Below are 15,987 nucleotides of genomic sequence, written 5' to 3'. Positions count from 1 at the left end.
TAGAAAAGGAAGAGAGAGGATGCAAAGGAGCTGTACTTTTAAGCTCTGGTAGTATGTAAATCTTGGCTCAGAACCTTTAATTTTTCAATGATAAACATGAAATTCTAAGAGTTTGAATGTTGTTTCTTGGAATTTTTTAATCAGAATTTTCTATTTTAATCTTTGATCCAGAGATTTTAAAAAATACTTTTTTTCCCCCCCAGAAATGTATCAAGAACTAAAACTGAATTTTCAAAGATCCAAAGGGGAAGTGGAAGCTGCTTCAGGCTGGGTTAGAGGAGCATGGAAGTCATGACAAGAAGGTGTCAATTGTCCAGAAAAGTTAAAACTGCTCTAACCCACCAGTGTGGAACTGAAAATGTGGTTAGTGTTTAATACCAGACTAATTCTTGATAATATTTCTACATCTTGAAATGTAGACCAAAGAGACCCTTAGGCAGCTTTGCATGGTTACCAAACAGAATGCTCTGAAGGCCATGCTAACAAGGAGACTATCTATCAGTGAAGGTCATGCCATTAGAAAGATTTGGCCATGTTCAAGGGCAGAGGTTGGCAAACTATGGCCAAATCTAGCCCATTGCCTATTTTGTAAATAAAGTGCTACCATACATGGCAAGTTGCATAGTTATAACAGGCAATAAAGCCTAAAATATTTACTACCTGGCCCTTTGCAGAAAAGATTTTGTCAAACTTCTCCTTTAGGGCCTCAAGTTGGCCCCATCCCCACCTCATCATCCACTGGCCTAGCTGGGGGCACAGTGTATCGAGCAACACATGAAAAATTGACCAAACTCTGGCTAGGTTGTTTCTGCTGGCAAGACAAACTTTGGCACTCATTAATGCTTGAGCCACAGGTTTAATTCAGATGATATAAACAGTTAACACATATCTAGTTTTAATTAGCAGAAACCAGAAAAGAAATATTCAAGAACTTTACTTTTTACACTTTAAAATTAGCGACAATTAGAGGGGAATCTTCTTTAACTTGATCTTTTCTTCTACATTTGAAAAGTATTTCATCTTTGTTAAAATTTCTTTGGCTTTTTCAAAATCATCTGAAATAAAGAGACATTAATGTGAGGCTTCATTTTAAGCAAGAATAAAACTAACTCTATTGACTGAAGCAGCTGGATTAAAGTTGAGCCCTAGCCTCTGGACAGCTGATCAAGCATTCAGTAAATCTGAGTGACAGAGAGAGGGAGAACATCTGGATTGTTAACAAGACAAAGGGACTAATCAAAAGGGGATAAATGCATGCTTATTTACAGGATTCGGACATTACACTAGCTGCTTTTTTCCAGGACAGTCCCCAAGTAATAAATGGATGTGTTTTAAGAGTATTCCTATATTATACATGGTGGTCTAACCCTGAGGGGAATGTGGAAGCCTCTCTGCCAGCTGCTGTTGTACAGACTCAGTCTCTGAGAATGAAGCCCTTAAACCAGTGGTTCTTGACTGGGGGTGATTTTATGCCCACTGAGACATCTGGCAGTGTCTGGAGACATTTCTGGTTTTCCCAACTGGGAAGGTGATACTGACATCTAGTGGGTACATGCCAGGAGTGTTGCTAAACATCCTACAGTATACAGGACAGCCCCCTGCATCAAAAAATTATCTGGCCCAAAATGTTGGTAATGCTAAGGATGGGAAACCCTGACTTAGATATATGCAAAACTAAATAATATACTTTTATTTTCATATATGGTTAAAACTATCCAGAAAAGCAAAAAATGATTAACACAAAATTCGGAATGGTTACTGTAGAAGGGAGATGCAATTGTAAAGGGCCTACTGTGGGCTTGGAAGACAGTGGTTATGTTCTACATTTATTTATTTTATTCAGTTTTGGTATTACTAAAAATTCTTTGAATTGTGGCGATACACATAACATAAAATTTACCATTGTAATCATTTTTAAGTGTAGAGTTCCGTGGCATTAAGTACATTAACATTGTTGTGCAACCATCAACTCCATTTATCCACAGAACTCTTTTCATCTTCTAAAACTGAAACTCTGTACCTAGGAAACAATAACTGCCTATTCCCCATTCCCTGCAGCCCCTGGCAACCACCATTACACTTTTCATCTTTATGAATTTGACTATGTAAGTGAAATCATACAGCATTTATCTTTTTGTGACTAGCTTATTTTACTTAGCATAATGTCCTCAAAGTTTATCCATGTTGTAGCATGTAACAGAATTTCCTTCCCTTTTAAGCCAGAATAATATTCAATTGTATATATATGCCATATATTGTTTATCCATTCAACAATTGATGGATGCTTGGGTTGCTTCCACCTGTAAGCTATTGTGAAAAATCTTATGAATGTGGATGTTGACAAAAATTCTCTCCTTGACCAAACTCCAGCCAGGCTCCTCTGAGCCCTCTTCTCGACTAGGCCTCAGCCATGACCTAGACCTCAGCCTTGACTTAAACAAACATAAAATAGTTTCTAACAGCTTGAGGCCACATCTCTAGGATGATCCTAGCCCCGCCTTAAAATGCCTGCCTGAGAAAATTCGAGGCTGCCCAAAGAATGTACTATTTATTACAGCCAATACCCAGAGATAGAGCCTCTGTCTTCCAGGCTCTGTGGGAGGGTAGGAGCCTAACTTCAGAAAGTGCCAGTTGGCAAACCCCAATGGGTTTCACATGGACTACCCTCACACCTTCCCACTTTGAGAATTTTTCACTTCCCTGACTCTACTGAGCTCCTGTGCACCCCCTCCTTCTTGCTTCATTCTCCCTTTAAAATGCCCAGCCACAAATTGAAGTTGAGCTTAGTTTGTTGGACTCTTTTCTCTATTGCAATAGTTATTACTGATTCAAATTTGTCCTTACCATTTTAACTAGTATGTGGTTTTATTTATCTTTGACAGTGCACAAACATCTCTTCGAGTCCCTGCTGTCAATTTTTTAGGTATATACCCAGAAGTGGAATTGCTGGGTTGTATGGTAATTCTATTTTTAACTTTCTGAGGAAACACCATCCTGTGGTTCTAACTTCTCCACATCCTCACCAACACTTGTTATTTTTAATGTTTTTGATTATAGCCATCCAAATGGGTATGAGGTGGTATCTCATTGTGGTTTTGATTTTCATTTCCCTCATGATTAGTGATGCTGAGTATCTTTTTATGTGCTTATTGGTCATTTGTATATCCTCTTTGCATGTTCTATTTCTTAAGTTGGGTGGTGGGGACATGGGTGTTTGTTCTGTTATCCTTCCTTTCTTCCATCCCTCCCTCCTTCCTGCCTTCCTTCCTTTCTCCATCTTTAATTCCTCCCACCCCCACTTCCACCCCTGACCTACAGATGTTGCCGTCTCCCCTTAAGAAATGGATCTCTGAAGGTGGGGTCTCTTCCCACATGCTCACGACATGCACCCAGGGCCTGGCACCCCCAGGGCACTCGGCGCACCTGGGATATAGTCCGTGGCTCCACCTGGGGCGCGAAGCCAGGACCTTCTGCGTGTAAAGCAGACATGCTAACCACTACACTATGGAGCCACCTCTGTTATTCTCTAAATTGTACTTATGCATTATTTATTCTTTTCTAAAATTATATTTTATAATTAAAATACAAAAGTATACAAAGGTACAACAGGACCATCTTAGCCAGTGGGTTGAGGACATGGATTTCAGGCAGATATGTAGGGCTAGATTCCTGTATTTTCTGCTGTTAACCTATATATTTCTCATCTTTCTTATTTATTTATTAATTTCCCATCTTTTAAAAGATATTACCTTTGTGTGCTTCTCAGAATTGACTCCTACAGTCCCTGCAAATTACGTAGCACACTGTGTAAGCCTATCCCCTCAGCCCTAGCTGATTGTACTGGAGTGGACATCTGGCCAAAGCTGGGCCAGATTCCCTCTCCCAGAAATCTAGATTTGGGTCTAGGGTTCTAGTCAGATGGTGAAAGGCCTTGTTTTTATAAGGAAATGGAGCAGGTGGACTAAGGAGTCACCCAGAGGGAGAGTCCACTTTGGGGCACCATATACTAATAAGAAAGCAGATAGAAGTTGCTTTTAGAGAAGAAAGGAGGATGGAGTGGACTGCTAGAGGCACTCAGTCTTGGTTCCAGACTGCTTTCTGGTCCCAAGGTTCTGTGCCTGAAAAGTTCTGATCACACTGTACTAAAATCATTGCAGGGACTTTTTCTTTAGATTCTGGGAGATAGCCGTGATTCCTTATAATAACCTCCCTTTATCTTGAAAAGCCTAAATTCTCTTAGTTAAGGGGTGGCACAAGTCAGAAATGGATAGAAAGACTGTACTTGCTTAAAAACAGCTAGAAACAGATATAGTTTCTTCAACCAGGAGCAGTGGAGACAAGGATGAATAGTCCATGTTTGTAATTCGGGTACAGCTCTGCCATGGGCTTCTCCTCCTGGGCTTTGCAGAAAAATGGGTGTGCAGGCTCTGCCAAATGTTGAGGGTGCAGCCTTGCCCTTAGGATCAACCTGTGTTGGCATTGGCCCACATCCCTCACCTTATCTTCTCCTACTTGTTTAAGGAGAATGAAAGCACTTTCTCTTGTCAAATCTTTTAATGGCATATCACTGTTTTTGGAGCACAGCTTGTTTCTCCAGCAAGACTTAATTCTCGAAGGCAAAAATGTAGACTCCTCTTTAGGTACTCCCCATGTACTTATCATCACAAGATGGGTATATAATAGCTACTTGTTGAATGCATGGTTTATACCTCAGTGCTTACAATTTCTTTCCATATTTAAGAAAATCAAGAAATGAAGAAAATACCTTGTTCAAAAGCTCTGCTCACATTGTCTGTTAATTCTTTCTGTTTAGCTGAAAGAGAAAAGCATTATCTTAATTTTTCTATTTAAATTGACTCATGATATGAAGACAACACTTCTTGGTTTAAGGCTGCATTCCAGAGCTATAGGGATGTCTAACTTCCAGACAAAACTGGTTTCAGTATAAAAAAAAAAAATACTCCCTGAATCACTATGATGGCCAGTATGTATTCTTTATATTCATTTTTCACCTAACCCCAGACTAGTACTCATAAAATGCATTTGGTGGTATTTTATTTTTTACCTCTGACAATAGATTCGATCTCTTTCATGGCAGCTTCACTTTGAGCTTCTGCAAGTTTTTCGTTAATATCCATTATTTCCACGAGGAATTGCCTGTCCATTTCATAATCTGTTCCTTCTGGAATCTCTATGCCACGGAGCTTTAGCTATTGGGGCATAAAGCAAGGAGAACAAGTTTGCTTCAAGAAACTATGGCCAGAGTCATAAATCCTACTCACCCTTCCTTACAGAATATCATAGGGAAAACATGAATTGTCCTAATAATGAAAGTGTGAGGGTAGGATGCTAGAACCTTGGAAAGGATCCCTTTCTGCTCCTTAGAACTGTGTGACCCTGGGGGAGTCATTCCTTTACTTGAGAGTTTGAACTGGATATCTGTAAAGATTCTATTAAATCCTAAAATTCTAAGGTGCTCACCTCCTCCCTTCCACACTCCCCAAAACCCCCTGAAATTACTTCTTCACTAAAAATCATGACCATCCAATTCTTGAAATTTATAAAAAATGATTTTAAAAAATGCAACTGAGCAATTGAGATTTACAGAGAATATTCAGAGAAAACTATACTCATGTAGTATCTTTGAGGCTACATAATGTTTGGTTCCTGGATTTGCTCAGGTTTCGAGCACTCCTCTGCTGAATATAGGGGAGCAACTGTCCCATAGTGCAATGGACACCAGGCAGTCATGCATAGAAGGGCTGGAAAATCACCTTACAAGGTATAGTCCTCTGCTCAGGGGGGCCAGAAGGGTCTTATAGGCATCATTCACCAGGGTTGAATGCTTCTCTGAAAAGTCCCTTTCAGTCTGTTAGTGGATATGAAGATAATCTTATTACCATCCAAATCAACCATCTTATATTCACAAACTGTTTCATAAAATATTGCTGGGCAGCCGCTTAAGGAAGTGGCCAAAGTGGAATCGGTGTGGAATAAGCTATATTTATTTTCAACTGATGGGTTCTAATTCTGCAGGACAGGTCCAGGGCCTGGGTGGCTGGAGTCTGGCTGCCACGTGGAGTTGGCTGTCCCTGATAAACATATAACCACAAGGCCACTGCCACCCACCCAGAATGCACACGTGTTTCGGTATGATTAGAAGTGGCCAATAGGCTACCTGAGACCTCTGGCTGAAGAAATCTGGGTGGACAAGACGCTGTAGTTGTTGGTACCTATGCTGGAGCTTCACAGTGTCAACTCTGAACGAACGGTTGCTAGAAGGAAATCAGGAGATGAAATTCATTCATCAAATATTTATAGATTTGTAAACTATGGGCCTGGTTCCTGTTCCCATGGGGAAATATGCAATAAACATGCACACAGAGATAATTTCCAAAAGTGGTAGGTGCTGTGAAGGAAAACAAGTCAGAGAGAGTAGTAGATTGGTGGACAAAGAGGTAGCATTTGAGCTGACACTTGAAACAATGATGAGGTGTAATCAAAGATCAGAAGGGTCATCCAGACAGAAAGAACATGCTAAGGCCCTGAGGTGGGAATGAATTTGGCACCCTTAAGGGTAGTGTTACTGCAACCCACCATAAGTGTTCAGTGACTGGTAGGGGCAGAGTCCAGAGTTAAAGGGAAGGAGCATACCTAAATCCCATCCTATCTTTACAAGGCCTTGGTCCCTTCATCTCTGTCTCCCACTTTATTTTAATCCAATCCTTTTGGCTTTCTATTCCCAGAGCCTGCCCTATCTCATCAGCTTAGCTCTGCCCAATCTTCACCATCTCTCCAAGCTCCTCAACTGTCAGAGGAAAACAGGAAAAACATTCATTTCTCATTCTCACTTTACCCTTAGACTATGCTCACAATATTAAGTTTTTCTATGCTTTTACTCCCTTATGTTGGATAACCTCTCAGTACTCCTTTCTTAAAATTCTTTATCCAACTTTAATCATTCTCATCCTAACCCTCAAGTCTCCCTTCTCCAGGGCCTTTTAAGTACCCTTACCTCAGCCCCCGCCCCTCAAGTCTCCCTCCTCCGTTGTCTCCATCCCTCAATTTGCCCTAACTTCATTCCTCGACCTTCCTCCAGTCCTCTCTCCACTGTCTCCATCCCTCAAAGACCTTCTCTTAGGCCCGCCCCTCAATTTCCTCTTTCTCGCGACACAGCCCATCCTCCATTCTCCCAGGCCCAATACCCAGTCCCTGGTCTCGAAGGCTCCGCCTACCTGTGTAACTGGCCCCTCCTTTTCCTGCCCAAGCCTGATCGGCCCTCCCTACTCGCACACCGGTCCCTGACATCTATCTCGTCCCAGTGCTTTCCCAAAACCGCCTACGGTACCAGTCCATAATGCTGAAGTGGTCTCGAGTGGGGTCAGGTGGCTGTAGAGCGCGGCACTGCGGGCAGAAGAACCCGTCTCCACGAAGAGGACCCCCTGGGCCACCGCAGTTCCAACAGTGGGCGGAGTTGCTTCCCTCCAGTGATGCAGCATTGCAGCTTAGTGGTCTCCTTCCGAGGACCCCTGCTGGCCACAACCCCCACAGGCGGGACAAGGCCCGGGTCCTCCCACCCCACATTTCTGGCCCACGGCCTATCTTCGCCGCGGTCACCTGTGGAGGAAAGAGCGAGCGGCCGACCAGAGAAGTGCTGCTGATTGGCTGGAGAGCTGAGGGGGTGGGGCCACTCGAGGCGAGGGGGGGAACCTGAATTCTGAGTCCCGCCGTGCATTTTAAACTACAACTCCCAGCCAGCAGTGAGGCTACGCGTGGACGGCCACACTGCTGGTCCTCATTGGTCCGGCTGGTCCTCATTGATTGGCTGAGGTGGAGTTTGTATCTGTTTAGCGCCACTGCTGGCTGCGGCTACTGTGAATGTGCGGCTCCAGGTGGGCTCACGCGGTGAGTCATAGTGGGAAACTTCAATTGGGTGTTTTGGCTTCGATTCCCGTCCTCAGGGAGTTAATGCGAGCTGGAGCTTCCGCTTTGTCTTTTTGAGCTTGGGTTGCGGGGTAGGAGATAGGAAAGGAATTCGTGGGCGACTCTCTTCCTTTTTTGCAGATGAACTTCCAGGTGAAGTTCACTTCCCCAGTTAACTTACAAGCTGAAACTGGCCCACATGTACAGGATAAGAAACAAATTGTGCTTTTCAAGATCAGAGCAAAGTTGCTTTGTAAAGAGTTCTATCAATGTTAGTAATTATTACCATACTTTAGGTTCAATCTCAAAAATACCTATTGAGAACCCACTCTTAGCGGCTAGGCATTGCAAGGACTGGAAACATACTGACCTGTGTAGGAGGATGCCTTGCAAGTGGCCATAAGTAAGTGTGGAATGGGGTGGCGAGGAGAGGGTAGGAGGACACCAGTCTTCCTTGCGATTCAGTTTCTCTATTTGAAAAAAAAATTATGTTGCACTTGTAAGGTCTTTTCCGGTTATCAGATTCTTTGGGACTGGAATTCTCTTCTCGCAATGATCAAGCATTACTAGCGGAGGAGCGTTCATGCATCATCGCTTTAACCCGCTAAAGCCTTCTACGTTTTTATATAAGGCTCCAAGAGATTGTGATTTACCTAACGGTTCATGCAAAGATTTGACTCGGGTATCTGACTCCAGACCTATTTGCCTGTAACCACTCCACTGTACTTGCTCCTCAGGGCTGAGGCCAATGCGGTCTCGCCTAGTGGACCCTTATTTATCATAAGCGATGATAGCCACTGCTTTACGCACTGTCTTTTACCAGTTTTCAGGACGAAGTCTTGTTTACTGTAGGTTCTATAATTTTTAACTGTCCAAGTTAATTCTAAAGCAAGGGTGGGAGCCGCTGTTATGGTCTCTTGTGGCTCAAAGAATGTTTTCTGCAAGATTCTGAATGGCTGGAAGGCCATTTAGGATGCTGAAAAGATAAGTGATAAGCCCATAGTTACTCAGCATCACAAAGGGCTAGGTGGAGTTGTTTAGTGCAATCCTCTTTGTGTTCTGCCTCATTAAGTAGCCCAGCCCTTAGGAGTCAAGGAATCTCCTGGAGCTGGTTTGGGGGAGGAGGGGCATCAGTGACCATTTGTGCAAATGGCCTCCCTGGAGTGGTGCAGCAAATAAGTTCTTTGCCTGTCTTCTACCCCAAGCCACCAGACTCTCCCTTTTTTCTCTTTCCGAAACATGAAATTTAGTGTTGATTATGATGCAGGACAGGGCAAATTACCCTGAGTGTGGGGGGAGACTATGCCCTGCACTGAGAAGAGGATTCTTTGGCAGAGAGTGTAGAAAGAATTCAACACACACGCCAAAGTTAGGGTCAAAAGAAGTTTATTAAAGGAGGAGAAAAGCAAAGACTAGAGAAAGCAAAAACAAAAACCCAAGACAAGGAAAAAAGGCTCTGAGCGTCCAAGGATCCAGTTTATATATCATTCTTTAGTTCCTGTGAGTTATAGTTTGAAAGACTTTGTTTACCCATTTCCTTTGATATGGACATACAGTGAAGGGAAAGGGGAAGAGTACTTAGCCCGAAAGGACTGCTGCTGGCAGTTCCTAGCCTTTAATCCATAGGTTCCCTATGGTTTTTGCCATAGGGAATGAATGATTTTTTGTGTGTGTGAGTAGGGCAGCCACTTAAAGACTCTTTCCTGTTTCCCCTTCAGAGTGTGGGGAAATGGTTTTTAGCAATCCCAAGTAGAAATCTTTCTTTGTACTGCAAGTGTCCTCTTGGCCTGACTGTAAAGCCGATCAGCATATTGCAGCCATTGAATGTAGCTTGATTTAGCATTTTAATTCTCTTGCTTCCTCCCTACATTAATTGTATTGACGAATACATTTTAGGTTTCACTTTTAATTTTTAAGAATTGGATGAGTGTAAGCAGTTATGAGTCTCTTCCTCATCCCCAACTCATTTTCATTGCTTTTTACTTATTTATAGCCCTCAAATAATTTCTTTTGTTTGTTTCTTTTCCCTGTGGTTTGTGGCTATCAGAGAAAAAACTGATCTAGTGAAAGTGATCTGATGAAAAGTTCAGCCCAGGTATAGGTCTAAACTGTTAGAATTTTAATTTTTGCAGAACATGCTTGCCCTAGGTTTTTTTTTTAATCATCATCACAATTTGAACATCTTTTACTCTTGAACTTTAAGTCATGTTCTTTGAAATTCACTTTATTGTTGGACACTTGTTTTTGAGGTCGTAATGTCTCGGGAGACGGATGTGGAATGTCAGCAGTCCCATGGCAGCGCGTCCTCACAATCCCATGGCAGCAGCACCAGCTCGCAGTCCCAAGGCGGCTTCTTGCAGTCCCATGGCCTCTCCTCACAGACACAAGACTCCTCACAGTCCCAGGGCACATCCAGCTCCTCCACTAGCACAGTGCCCACATCCAGCCAGTCCTCTCACTCCAGTTCGGGGACACTGAGCTCCTTAGACACAGTGTCTACTCAGGAACTGTATTCTATTCCTGAGGACCAAGAACCTGAGGAGCCTGTCCCTGCCCCTTGGGCTCGATTATGGGCCCTTCAGGATGGATTCTCCAATCTTGGTAAGACCCTTTGTCATATAGTGTAACATTGATATTGTGTTCAGAAAAATAACTACAGAAATTTGTTGCAGCAGAAAGCTCAAGACACTGCCAGTGTGGGCCTATACAGGTTGGTCAGGACTACAAGCACCTGTGCCAAGACTTGAGCCTGTGCCAGGATCTGACATCCTCTTTGCACTAAGATGGCTCCTACTCACTTGATGCTAGCCTGCCTACCTGGTGTTGGGTGTAGTGTTGGGACTATCTTATTTAAATTTCAAAATATCCTATGAGAGAGTATTATTCTTACATCCATTTTACAGAAGAGGAGACTGAGGTTTAGAGAGAAATTTTTTAACTTGTCTACCGTCATACACCCAGGAGTTGGGAGATTTTTCAAAAAATTTTATTTTTCAATTAGAGCTGACATTCAATATTTATATTAGTTTCAAGTATACCGCATAGTAGTTAGACATTATATTATTTATGAAGTGATCCCACCAATTAGTCCAATGCCCGCCTGGCACTATACATAGTTATTATAATATTATTGACTGTATTCCCTATGCTGTATTTTACATCTCTGTGACTATTTCGTACTTCTTAATCTCGTCACCTTTTTCACCCAGCCCCTCTACCCCTGTCCCATATGGCAGTCACCAGTTTACTCTCTGTATCTATGAATCTGTTTGTTTGTTTATTTTGTTCCTTAGATTCTCCATATGAGTGAAATCATATGGAATTTTCTTTCTCTGACTTATTTCACTTAGCATAATACTCTTTAGGTCTATCCATGTTGTTGCAGATGGCAAGATTTCATTCTTTTTTATAGCTAAGTAATTTATTTCTAGGTATTTTTTTTTTTTTATGCAGTTGTAAATGGGATTATTTTCTTAATTTCTCTTTCTGGTAGTTTGTGCATAGAATTGCAACCGATTTCTGAATATTAATTTTGTATCCTGCTACTTCACAGAATTCATTTATCAGTTCTAACAGTTTTTTGGTGGAATTTTTAGGGTTCTCTATATTTAGTATAATGTCATCTGCAAATAATGATGGTTTACTTCTTCTTTTCCAATTTGGATGCCTTTTATCTCTTTTTCTTGTCTGATTGCAGTGGCTGGGACTGTTAGGATTTTGGAAAATTGAACCTACTGAGGCACAACAGGGCAAATTTCCCCAAGTCCTTTGGTGGAGAGTGTAGAAAGAATTCAATACATGTGCCAAAGTTAGGGACAAAAGGAAAGTTAATTAAACAGGGGGAAAAGCAAAGGCTAGAGAAAGCAAAGACAAAAACCTAAGACAAGGAGAAACAGCCCTGAGTGGGAAGGGGGGTCCAGTTTTATATATCATTCTTTAGTTCTTGTGAGTTATAGTTTAAAGACTTTGTTTACCCATTTCCTCTGATATTGATGTATAGTGAGGAAGAAGGGGAAGGGGAAGAGTATTTAGCGTGAAAAGGTAAGAATATGTAGTGTGAAAGGCCTGCTGGCAGTTCCCAGCCTTTAATCTATAGGTTCCCCGTAGTTTTAGCCATTGGGAATGAACAATTTTATTTGTGTAGGGCAGCCACTTAAAGACTGTTTTTCCTGTTTCCCCTTCCAAGGATATGGGAAATGGGTTGTTAGCAATCCCAGCAGCAGTCTTCCTTTCTACTGCAGGTGTCCTCCTGGCCTGGCTGCAGGGCTGATCAGCATATTGCAGTCTCTGAATATAGCTTGATTTAACAGTTTAATTCTCATGCCTTCCTACATTATTATGACTTTTTGGAATTGAACCTATGACTTTTGGACTTTAAACCTATGTTCTTAACCTGTCATTGTGAAAGAAATGAATGGGATAAGAAAGGTAATGAAATTAAAATTAGTTAGCAGCCAAAGGGGACTATGGAGCCCAAAGGAGGCTTGTTACTGTATAAAATGAGGTTGAGAGGAACTGGTAGAGAGAGAGATTAAAAATACTTGAGTGGAAAGAAAATAAATGTGAGAGTGTAGTTAGAGGAGTGGGGGAAGAGTGAGGGTGCTACGGTTAGAGAGTAGGGGTTCAATTCCTAGCTCTGTCTCTTTCTAGCTGTGTGACCTCAGGAAAATGATGCTACTTCTCTGAGCCTTAGCCCTCATCTGTAAAATGGGGAAATGTTAAAGCAAAGATAAGGAAGATAGGCCAAAGGTTGGGATTGAATAGGATCAAAGGGAGAGATGGGTTAACTTTTCCCAGACGGCCTTAAATTTTTCAGTGTTATAGCATCCTCTGAGAGGGAGGACAGTGAATTTGAACCTCAAAGGGTTCTAGAATACTGGTAAAGAAAAGAACATAACCTCAACTTTCAATTCACTTGCCAAAGCTAATATACTTGTTCCTCACCCCTCACACCCTCTTACCTGCATCCCTTTCATTACTAGGAGGAGGGGCCCGTCCTTCCTTGGATTCATACCCTTAATTGACTCACTGAGAGCTTCTGGTTCCCTTGCCCTCCCTGCCCTCCTCCACACATCCGCCTGAGGTCTCCTAATGAGCAAAGATCAGAGCAGACCTTCCATGAGAGGCTGCCCCTTGCATTCTTTGTTTTACCATCCTTGGACTCAGTGTCTTGATGAGCTCTCCATGTCCTCCTTTTCCCCAATTGCCCAGAAGCTTGTGGTTTCTAATAGATATACCATGATTCATTTATTAATTCCCCCATTAAAAGATGCTTAGGTGGTTTCTAGTTTTTGTTTCTGTAAGCAAGACCGTAGTGAATGTCCTTGTAGTTGTCTCTTTGGTTGGTTGGGCAAATGTATCTCCAGGGTAGAGCCTGAGTCAGATTGCTGGGTCATAGGGTAGGCATGGCTTCACTTTGTATGGACACTGCCATATTGCATTCTAAAGTCTCCGTTCAATTTATCCTTCCTGTCTCGCTTCCTCCAAGAACTCTCCTTGATAGCCCCAGCCAGAGTTGCCTAGGCTCTGCGTCTGTGCTTCCCTTGGATGGTTTTCCTGAATTGTTTACATGTTTGTCTCCCCACTAGACTGCAGACTCATTTGATTTTTTTAAAGAGGTCATATTTGCATTAGGTACAAAGTCTTCATCCAACTTACGTCCTTCCCCCAACTACTTCTCAGTATTGCTGATTTCTTACCTTAGCCTTTCAGGGATTTGATGCATATATAAGCAACTAAGTTCCCTTTATTTTTATACTAATTATAATTTACAACACATTGTTTTGCAACTTGCTTTTTATATTTAACAATATATATTAGACATTCTTTCCTCAGAATGTAAATATCCTCATTCTCTTTTTATAAATTCAATATAAATTTATTGAACCAGCCCCCTTAATAATGGACATTTAATTTATTTATAATCTTTTGTTTTAGGAATAATACTATAGTTAATAACCTTATACATGTGTCCCTATGTCCTTTCATAATACATATGATTCTATCTGTAGGATACATTCTTAGAAGTAGAATTTCTGGGCCAGTGCACATGCGCATATGTAATTTTTAAAAATTGAGGTGAAATTTACATAACATAAAATTAAGCATTTTAAAGCGAACAGTTCAGAGGCATTTCATACATCATAACATTAAGCAACCACCACTTCTGTGTAATTCAAACCCATTTGCATTACTCCAAAATAAAACTCTGTGTCCATTAAGCAGTTCCTTCCTATTTTCCTCTCCTGCCCTGGCAGCCACCAATCTACAATTCATTTCTATGGATTTAACTATTCTGGATATTTCATATAAATTTTCATACAATATGCAATCTTTTGAGTCTGGATTCTTTCTCTTAGCATGTTTTCAAGGTTCTTTTATGTTGTAGCATATATGAGTACTTTATTCCTTTTTATGGCTGAGTAATAACTCCATCATATAAATACCACAATGTTTATTCATTCATCCATTGAGGGACATTTGGGTTGTATCCACCATTTGACTGTTGTAAATAGTGCGGGTATAAACATTCACATCTAAGAATTTGAGTACTTGTTTTCAGTTCTTTTGGGTATATACCTAGGAGGGGAATTGCTGAGTCTTAGGGTAATTCTACGTTGAACTTTTTGAAGAACTGCAAACTGTTGTCCACAGCGGCTGTACCATTTTACATTCCTACCAGGAATGTGTGAGGTTTCTAGTTTCTTTGTATCTTCACCAACACTTGTTATTTTCTTTCTTTTTTTTTTTCTTTTTTAATTATAGCCATCTTCATGGATACGAAGGGATTACATAAGTAATTCTGATAAATCTTGCCAAATTATTTTCCCTAGCTAGTGTATAAATTTTATTCTGACTGGCAATGTATGAGAGTAACTGCTTCTTCATATCTCTTACTAACGTAGTGTAATGTCCCACTTTTTGAGTTTTGTCAATCTGATTATTGAAATGTGGAGTCATAACTTGTCTATATATCCTTCACCCATTTTCTGTTGTATCGTTTTTTTCTTTTTGATTTGTAGGAACTTTACCTATGTTAGGGAAATTAGTCCTAATATCTGTCTTTTCATGAGCATTTACTTGCCTACCATGTTCATTGTTTTAGGTGCTGGAGCTATACTCTTAAACAAGAGACCCAAGGCTGCCTTCCTAGAGTTTATGTTGTAAAATGGGAATGTGGAGAGACAGTATACAAATAATCAAGATAATTTCCAGTTATGGTCCATATTTAGAGGGAGACATAGCAGATTATCATTATGATAACATGTGGGTGGTGAGGTGAGAGTCTGCTTATACAGAAAGCCGAGTGGGAGATGAGAATTTGAGTCCAGACTCAAAGGCAAGATGGCCATTCAAATTACTGGAAACAAAGTATTCAAAGGCCACAATGTTCGGGACAGTGAAAGGAAGCTGGTGAGACTGACTGGACTGTAGTGAGCAAGGGAGGGGTAAAAAGTGAGGCTGGAAGGGATCAGGGGCCAGATCTTGAGCATCTAGCCTTCCATGAGAAGGAGTATAGATTTTATACTAAGTATGATGGGATGCTTCAGGAGGGTAATAAGTAGGAAGTTATTACATCATGAGTAGTTTTTCAGATGATTAAAAATTGCTTAAGAACTTTTAATGACTGCATGTTATTTCATGCTTATGTAGAAACCCCATAACTTATTAAACTCACTGTTGGAAATTTTTTTTCTCCCCTATCATTTTTAATCTTATAAAATCTTGATAAATCTATAATTTCGATTGCTTTCATAGGCTATATTCCTACTAGTAGATTTTATGAGCAATTTTTAAAGGTATTAGATAACATGAAATTCAACAGCCCTCTGGTGTGTGCTTTTGTGTTACAGAGTGTGTTAATGACAACTACTGGTTTGGGAGGGATAAAAGCTGTGAATACTGCTTTGATGAGCCACTGCTGAAAAGAACGGATAAATACCGGACTTATAGTAAGAAGCACTTTCGGATTTTCAGGGTAGGTGGCAAATCACCCATATATTTGGGAGAGGTGGTAATCTTATCATCACTGTTAGATAGATATCTTCCCACTATAACTCCCCA

General features: G+C 41.1%; 2 protein-coding genes across 14 annotated transcripts in view; one reads left to right on the top strand and one right to left on the bottom strand.

Moving 5' to 3' along the window:
• Positions 1-836: 836 nt before the first annotated feature.
• Positions 837-7,670, bottom strand: HSCB (HscB mitochondrial iron-sulfur cluster cochaperone). 8 transcript variants are annotated; one of them, XM_039861881.1, is made up of 7 exons: positions 7,090-7,316; positions 6,655-6,808; positions 6,179-6,275; positions 5,780-5,869; positions 5,066-5,210; positions 4,766-4,813; positions 837-1,055 (listed from the first exon to the last, which is right to left on the bottom strand). In XM_039861881.1, exons 2-7 carry the CDS (start codon positions 6,693-6,695, stop codon positions 964-966), a joined length of 513 nt encoding a protein of 170 aa, XP_039717815.1. In that variant the 5' UTR covers positions 6,696-6,808; positions 7,090-7,316; the 3' UTR covers positions 837-963. The 8 variants fall into 8 exon arrangements, 7 of the variants coding, with proteins under 7 accessions (XP_039717815.1, XP_039717812.1, XP_039717817.1 ...); XM_039861878.1 differs by lacking the exons at positions 6,655-6,808; positions 7,090-7,316 and adding an exon at positions 7,349-7,667; XM_039861883.1 differs by lacking the exons at positions 6,655-6,808; positions 7,090-7,316 and adding an exon at positions 7,349-7,659 and having other exon boundaries at positions 5,775-5,869.
• Positions 7,671-7,701: 31 nt separating this feature from the next.
• The window catches only part of CHEK2 (checkpoint kinase 2), a 32,052-nt gene continuing 23,766 nt past the window's right edge, over positions 7,702-15,987 (top strand). For 3 of the 6 annotated variants that reach the window (XR_005652602.1, XM_039861876.1, XM_039861872.1), the window contains exons 1-3: positions 7,706-7,905; positions 10,173-10,524; positions 15,777-15,901. Coding sequence is in view for 4 of the 6 variants with exons in the window: in XM_039861876.1 (XP_039717810.1) it covers positions 7,879-7,905; positions 10,173-10,524; positions 15,777-15,901 (504 nt within the window). In the remaining 2 variants the exon portion in view is untranslated. The other 3 variants (XM_039861874.1, XM_039861873.1, XM_039861877.1) reach the window with 3 other exon arrangements.

The sequence above is a fragment of the Pteropus medius genome, unplaced genomic scaffold (assembly GCF_902729225.1).
Source record: "Pteropus medius unplaced genomic scaffold, Ma_sr-lr_union100, whole genome shotgun sequence".
Lineage (NCBI taxonomy): Eukaryota > Metazoa > Chordata > Mammalia > Chiroptera > Pteropodidae > Pteropus > Pteropus medius.
The sequence above is the reverse complement of the archived record's forward strand: the minus strand, read 5'-3'. Positions and strand labels throughout refer to the sequence as shown.

Coding starts and splice junctions, on each gene's coding strand:
- HSCB (XM_039861878.1), bottom strand. CDS start 7,584: ATGTGGGGTGGGAGGACCCGGGCCTTGTCCCGCCTGTGGGGGTTGTGG. Junction 6,276..7,348: donor CACTTCAGCATTATGGACTG/GTACCGTAGGCG, acceptor ATTTCCTTCTAG/CAACCGTTCGTTCAGAGTTG. Junction 4,814..5,065: donor GATCGAATCTATTGTCAGAG/GTAAAAAATAAA, acceptor TTTCTCTTTCAG/CTAAACAGAAAGAATTAACA.